This window comes from Chiloscyllium punctatum, chromosome 37, assembly GCF_047496795.1.
Source record: "Chiloscyllium punctatum isolate Juve2018m chromosome 37, sChiPun1.3, whole genome shotgun sequence".
Taxonomy (NCBI): domain Eukaryota; kingdom Metazoa; phylum Chordata; class Chondrichthyes; order Orectolobiformes; family Hemiscylliidae; genus Chiloscyllium; species Chiloscyllium punctatum.
In genome coordinates, this window is record NC_092775.1 from 38,826,455 (window position 1) to 38,834,229 (window position 7,775).

Here is a 7,775-nt window from a genome sequence, read left to right on the forward strand (position 1 = left end):
TCATTTTTTATCTCCCAGAGTAACCTCCAAATATCCAGCCTGTTTTCCCTGTGCACAGTCAGATTGACAAGGTTTGCAGTATATAGGACAGCAGAGGTAATGGCTTGTTCTTTACAGCAACATCTCTTTATATTGACAAGGTCACATTATATGTGCCGATGTTACTAATATCAATATATTTCAGTTAAAATAATCTGAATTTTATTCGTGAAATTACACATTAATACACTGACTCATTTTTCTAGATGTTAACAATATAATCCATAAATTATTTACTAAATTTGAGTAGAAGAATTATTTACTAATTAGTAAATCTCCAAGAAAGCAAAGTAATTGCTTGTAACTGCTTCATTTACATCACTACATTGCAATGTTTGTTGCTTTTTTGAGCTTTATTGTATTTGCTGCGTTACGAGGGATAATTTGTTCCCACCGGAACCTTTGTGCGTGAGATTGTGGGTGGGCGGACAGTCCGGCGGTGACACGGGAAGATGGAGGTGCCGGAGGAAGAAGCTATTCGTGAGTTCGTAACAGTCACAGGAGTCGAGGAAGAGCGGGCTCGCTTTTACCTGGAGTCTGCGGACTGGGACCTTCAGGTAAAGCCGCGATTTGGGGAGAAGGGAGCGTGGCTTCTCCGCTCTGTCAGAGTTGGCCTCAAGTTTGGGCCTGTGGTAGTGTCCGGGTAAATGGCGCCGGGTTAACGCGGTTGCCCCCTTTTTAAATGTGATCCTGCTCCGGGGCCCGCAAAATGCCGGCTTGGAGCCGCTCCCTCCCTCCCTCTCTCTGTTGTGTCGGGCCGGGGTTGTTGAGTGGTGATTCAGCAAGTTGTAGCCGCAGTGCGGGAGCCTGAGGGAGGGGTAGATCCGGCCTCTGGCTCAGGGGTAGTTCACGGGAGATGGTCTCAGATGTTTTTTGAAAAAGTCTATGATTTGTGCCCCATGAGCTGTTTGCCCAGTATCATCTAATAAGTGTTTTTTTTACAGCTGAGGAACTCGGACCACGTACGAGGTTCCTGACCGGGCTGATAGTTTCGATTTAAACTGGGATACCATTTGGGGGGAAAAAGGGTATCTCTTGCAGGGAGTATAGTTTTCAGTCTGCTGTGAGCCCAGATATTATTTTGAGTCAGCCCTGTCTATGAATGTGCCAGACAGCATTATCGTGATTAGGGAGTAGGTCACCTGAAAGTCTGGTATGTGGTATTGCATTTAAAAGTTTAGAACAGCAATGTGATCGGCATACCACCAACCTGCTTTCAAAGGCAGGCATTTTTTAATGTTAATTCATGAGAAACTGAGGCTTGGGATGCCAACTCTCACCAAGACATCTCTCCAATCTTCAGGTATGAGAATATTGTATGTTGGTATTAAATATAACTGATCACAGTTTATGAATGTGGTGACTATTTATTCATTACATAGTGTTGCGCACCATCCTATTTAGGGACGAGGATAAGTTCATGGAAATCAATGAAAAGCAAGGGCTGAAACTGTTATTGTCTCGCCGTGGACCTCTTTCATGGAGATATCAACCTACCTAGTGATGAGCAGCCTCAAGATGATATATACTGTGAAGATTAGCACAAATTTATCCTTAATGGCTACTTTCCCAGATGTAATTTTCATTTTATAGAATCCCTGCAGTGTGGAAGCAGGCCATTCAGCCCATCAAGTCCACACCAATCCTGTAACCAGCATGCCACCCAGATCCATCCCCTCCACACTATATTTCCCACAGCTATTCCACACAGCCTGCATATCCCTGTAAAAATAATCGTACTGAAGATGTTGTAAATCTGAAATAAAAACCAAGTGTTAGAGAAATGAAACCTGTCTTGGAGCATCTGTGGAGAAACATTCTTCACGGGGTCATACTGGACTCAATGTTGGGTCTTTCTGTCTCCACAGTTGCTGCCAGATCTGCTGAGTTTCTCCATCATTTCCTGTTTTTGTGTGTGATATTTAAACCAGAACAGATTGCCAAATTACAAACCACAATACATTAATCACCTAATTGATTCATTCATTAGAAGAGAATAATCTAACATTTGTTTTAGGTTTTGTCTGTCCTCAAAACCTCAAAGTAAATGTCTTGATAAATAGGTTAAGTCTAAGAGTCAAACAGTTCAAAGTATGTTCATTATGTTTTTAAGTGTAGTTAAACTCTAATACCTTTTCCCTGTGCTAATTTTGTATGCTTGATTATTACCAACTTTTGCCAATATTCTGAGTTTAAGTAAGATATGGCTTTTGGGAAGGATAAATTCAATAATTAGGCAAATAGAGATTAAAAGGACATGGATTTCTCAGTCACTTACTTTGGAGATTTTTCTTATGTCTAAAAAATCTGCTAGGGGAAAGTGAGGACTACAGGTGCTGGTGATCAAAGTTGAGTGTGTGGGATGAAGTGCTTTTGCCCAAAATGTTGATTCTCCTGCTCCTCTGATCCTCTCTGACCTGCTGTGCTTTTCCGAGTACCATACCATTGACTTTAAAAAAAATCTGCTGAAATTGTCCTTAAATGAAAAAGAATTGAAGGTGAAACAAAGTTAACCTTTCGAGAAAAGCACTATAAACCAGATGATAAAGTTTAAACAGTAAAATTGTAAGAAAGGTTATTTGGTCTAAAGAAAATATATAGAGTAATGGATTTGGTTCATTAACCATGACTCTTTTTCTGGACTGCAAAGAGATTGTAAAAAGTTTTAGATTATTCTCCAGATTTTTACACTTGTATGTAGTTTCCTAATAATGTAATTATTGAAGACACCTTAATGACTGGGGTGGAGATCCAGAGAAATAGCTTTTTGATGTTTTCATTGTTCATGTTTAGTAAATGTATGATTGAACGTTTGTCATTCATTTTTACATAGTTTGTGAACTAAATACATTTAAAAGCAAAACAGTACTTTAGATATCCAAGAGGCAGTTTTGCTACTGTTTCATTGAGCGAATGCCACTTGCTGTCACTTTTATTGGGCTTTAATCCTGACCCACAGAGTGTTGACTGAAAGTTCATGGGCATCTTCAACAAAAATGATTGTTAACCTAAAATGTTAATAACAGTTGGGTGTTTGACAATGAGATATCACTAATGAACTGTCTCTTGTAACCCAATGTTACATTTTCTAGCAAGAAAATTATTGGATGATGGTAAGGCCAGTTGTAGCATTTCTCTTATTCACCATTGACTGCAATCAGCTAATTGCACAGTGGAAATGATTCGTGACCTTCTGGTCTGTATGCCCACTGACTTACGAGTTAATGCTTTGCAGATGAGTCATCAAACCTTTATAACCATGTTAGATTTTAATCCTTTTTTGACAGGAGTGTAATTTGGGTTGGACAATGCAAATGTTGAATTCACAAGTTTCATACATTCTGTTTTGGGCCAGATAAAATTTAGTAGTAGATTGCTAACAATTGGGAATAGTTATGCTATACTTAACATCAGTTGCTTCAAGTTCCTGTTCCATGCTTTTAAACATTGAACAAGGTGTTCAGCTATGGAAATCAAGGAAGCGCACTAAATAATCTAATTATTTTGTCTTCATTTAAGACATCTCAAATATTTCATGCGGGGCAATATGGTCTAAAGGAATTCTGTCTTGACTGCTGTAATTTTTACATTAAAAATTAAATGAAAGCTTGTGTGCAACCATGATAAATTTAATTTGACACTTGAGAAAGGTCTTCAGTATTGTATGTTTGGTTGCAGCTCGCCCTGGGCAGCTTTTATGAAGAAGGTGGTGACGATGATGTGATAACTCTTCCACAACCTGAACCCAGTACAGGTTCGAGAACAGTAGCACAAAGGTGAGGGTCTTTTGCTTCTGTCAGGCTCTCTGATTGTTACAAAAGTAGAAGTTGCTGGAAGAGCTCAGCAGGCCTGGCAGCATCTGTGAAGAGTAATCAGTGTTAATGTTTTGATTAAGAAAGCGAATGCAATGTTGTCTCTTATCTCAAGAGGGTTGGAATATAAAAACAGAGATGTACTACTAAGACTTTATAAAGCTCTGGTTAGGCCCCATTTGGAGTACTGTGTCCAGTTTTGGTCCCCACACCTCAGGAAGGACATACTGGCACTGGAACATGTCCAGCGGAGATTCACACGGATGATCCCTGGAATGACAGGTCTAGCATATGAGAAACGGCTGAGGATACTGGGATTGTATTCGTTGGAGTTTAGAAGATTAAGGGAGACTTAATAGAGACATACAAAATAATACATGGCTTGGAAAAGGTGGACGCTAGGAAATTGTTTCCGTTAGACGAGGAGACTAGGACCCGTGGACACAGCCTTAGAATTAGAGGGGGTCATTTCAGAACAGAAATGCGGAGACATTTCTTCAGCCAGAGAGTGGTGGGCCTGTGGAATTCATTGCCACGGAGTGCAGTGGAAGCCGGGACGCTAAATGTCTTCAAGGCCGAGATTGATAGATTCTTGTTGTCTAGTGGAATTAAGGGCTACGGGGAGAATGCTGGTAAGTGGAGCTGAAATGCGCATCAGCCATGATTGAATGGCGGAGTGGACTCGATGGGCCGAATGGCCTTACTTCCACTCCTATGTCTTATGGTCTTATGGGTCAGGTGACCCTGCCTCCGAACAGATGGTAGCTAAGAAAATGTCAGTTAATTTGCAGAAGATAGTTTGGGGGGAGGAGATAAGGAGTAAACGATAAGTGGGGATAGAGTTTGATATTCACCTTCACTGTGAGAGGTTTCAAGTACAAGAGTGGGTATGTGTTGTTGCAGTTGTGAGGCCACACCTAGAATATTGTGTGCAGTTTTGGTCTCCTTTTCTGAGAAAGGATACTCTTGCTCTCAAGGGAGTGCAGCAAAGGTTTATCAGGCTGATTCTGGGGATGGCAGGACTGATCTATGAGGAGAGATTGTATAGGTTAGGATTGTTTTTGCTGGAGTTCAGGTGAGTGAGGGGGAATCTCAAGAGACTTATAAAATTCTAACAGGAATAAAGCTAAAAATCACACAACACCATGTTATAGTCCAACAGGCTTATTTGGAAACACTAGCTTTCGGAGCACTGCTCCTTCATCAGGTGGTTGTAGAGCAGTGCTCAGAAAGCTAGTGCTTCTATGTAAACCTATTGGACTATAACCTGGTGTTGTGTGATTTTTAACTTTGTACACCTCAGTCCAACACTGGCACCTACAAATCATAACAGGAATAGACAGGGTAGATGCAAGGAGGATGTTCCCAATGGTGGGTGTGCTCAGAACCAAGGGTCACACTCTGAGGATTTGGGTGGACCATTTAGGACAGAGATGAGGAGACATTTCTTCACCCAAAGAGTCGTGCGCCTGTGAAATTCATTACCGCAGGAAGTAGTTGATGCCAAAACATTTTAACATATATAGAAGGCAGCTAGTAATAGCACTTAGGGCAAATGGCATCAAATGTTATTGGGAGGTTGCAGGATTAGGCTATTGAGTTGGACAATCATGCCATGATTGTGATGAACAGTGGAGCAGGCTCGAATGGCTTCCTCCTGTTCCTATCTTCTATGTTTCTAATTATTTTTGGGCCTGAAATCTCCCATATCCTAGCCCCCTACCCCAGACACCAGGCCTTGTTATCACATAGTCTGCCATTACACACTACATATTGTTAACCACTAACAGTCTCATTAACAGCTATTCACCCTCCTCGCCAGATCATTATCCACTCCTTTGTCTATTCAACTGCTCTTCTCTCTCTCTTTGGGCTGTGTCCCCACCTATCATTTATTCCTTACCCCTCTCCCCTCCCCCCTCCCCTAGATTCTGCAGATCAGCCAACACTTTCCTAGCTACCATGAGTTCCAAGGAAGGGTCACCAGATTAAAAATGTTAACTCTGATTTCTCTTCTCAGATACTGCCAGACCTGAGATTTTCCAACATTTTGTGTTTTTGTTTCTGATTTACAGCATCGGCACTTCTTTCAATTCTTATTCTCTGTTGTTTGTGTTTTCCAACTTCACTATTTCTCTTGAGCTTTTGATACTCTACTAGATTTTATTTCACTGTTACATCTGGTTTTTGACCCAAGTGCCTAATTCATGTATGAGCCCCCAGTGAGAGTTAGCTGTTTAACTTTAATGTCCTTATATATTAATATCTAATACTGGTGGACTGATGATTGAATGTTTTATCCCTGCACTATGACTTAAAATTGCTTGTAATTAAGAATGTCCCACTGGTGCAGCAAGGAAAGTTGGAAATTAAAATCTGCGATTTGAGGTAGGAAGTGGATCAGTCCATTTAACTAATGCTGACAAAGGTGTACTCTTTACTAACAGCAGACATGAAATGTTGACAAAAATTAAACCTTTTTTGTTTCACCACATATCTTATTATAATGAAAACAATAAAATAAGACATAAATTCAGATTTTGTGCTCCATCCCATGAAGTTGCATTTCACAGCTGTATGTACACACTGCTGCTTAAATTTAAAATCGTTTCCAGTGTTACATGGCTTTTGAATTTTGTTTCACATTATGTTGTGGTCAGCTTTGTGTTTATTAACATTCTTGACGCTGGAAGTAATGATGGAGCTGCCAGATTTAACCGTTTGCAGTGCAAAATTTGATTTTCGTGGCCAAGAGCACAAATGCTAATTGTAATATAATCGGTTGTGTGTTTCCAAACAATAGCTGGTTACTGCAGGTGTGCAGATCCTGTGCAAAACAAAGTGATGTTTTTTTAAAAAAAACCCTGATTTGAGCAGTTTGTATGTAAGCATATGGGATAGCTTAGAATGTTGATGTGGTTGATTATTTTATTTGTCTTTGTATCTGTTTTCTTTATATATATATAATATTTGTTGCTTCAGTCTTTTTCTTGCTGGATTTTACTTTCTGCTACTGTTGTAACTTGTCCTTTTTGCTGTCATTTGCCTTAGTTAACTGCTATATCCAGAAATGGCTTTTGTAGTGTGTAGGCCATGACACTGCACTTTCTTAAAAAGTCTTATCACAAGGGAATTGTCAGTTGCTGTGTTGAGTAAGTGCCTCTGGGAAACTGGAACAGTTGTTTAACCAATTTTTTTTAAAAAAGGAAAACAAGTAATCCATGTCTGACCAAGGCAGTTAGGTTATGTATGAGACTAAATGCTTTGATAGTTTAGCTTGTGAGGGATCAAAAGGAATTTTTAAAAAAGGCATAATCTTGGGGCAGATTGTGTTTACAACTGGGTGGTATTGGGTGGAGGTTGGACTTGAGCAAGAAATCTCCAATATAACTACAGATCTTATGAAACAGCAACAAGACAAACTGCGCCTTTAAGGCACCACTGCAATCATCAAATGTATTGTATTAAGTAGCATATAATTTAACAGCCCTCCACTATTATATTTGTTACTTCTCTATGTCAAAAACGGTTTAATGACTCGTTCTTTAATTTTTGTCTGGCCCCTGCTCTGCTTCAAATACACAGTTGGATTGATTTTTGTTGTGGTGTACAACCATGTTTACTGTCCTGGCTATCTTTACTTCCTCCTTGGAGGAAAGTCAGAATAAATCAGCTTTTCTTTGTTAATTAAGGATACTTATGGTATTATACCATATTTGTTTGACAATAGAAAGCAAATAATCAGATAAAGTGTTCTTCAATGATAATAATCTATCTCCTATATTTAAATTATAGTGATGCCAGAGTAACCTCATTCAGAGATTTGTGGCATGAGAGAAAGATGACGAAGATGACGAGGGCCAGAGGTTTGCAGACCAATGCATTTCTCAACAAGAATCTTGCCTTTCTGTTAATGCATTTTTC

At 39.7% G+C, this 7,775-nt stretch overlaps 1 protein-coding gene across 1 annotated transcript in view; it reads left to right on the top strand.

Moving 5' to 3' along the window:
• Positions 1 to 418: 418 nt before the first annotated feature.
• Positions 419 to 7,775, top strand: part of LOC140462778 (NSFL1 cofactor p47-like) — a 20,990-nt gene continuing 13,633 nt past the window's right edge. The window contains 4 exon segments of the mRNA XM_072556046.1: positions 419 to 596; positions 3,718 to 3,815; positions 7,647 to 7,683; positions 7,686 to 7,770. Of these exon segments, the coding sequence (XP_072412147.1) occupies positions 492 to 596; positions 3,718 to 3,815; positions 7,647 to 7,683; positions 7,686 to 7,770 (325 nt within the window). The 5' untranslated portion in view covers positions 419 to 491.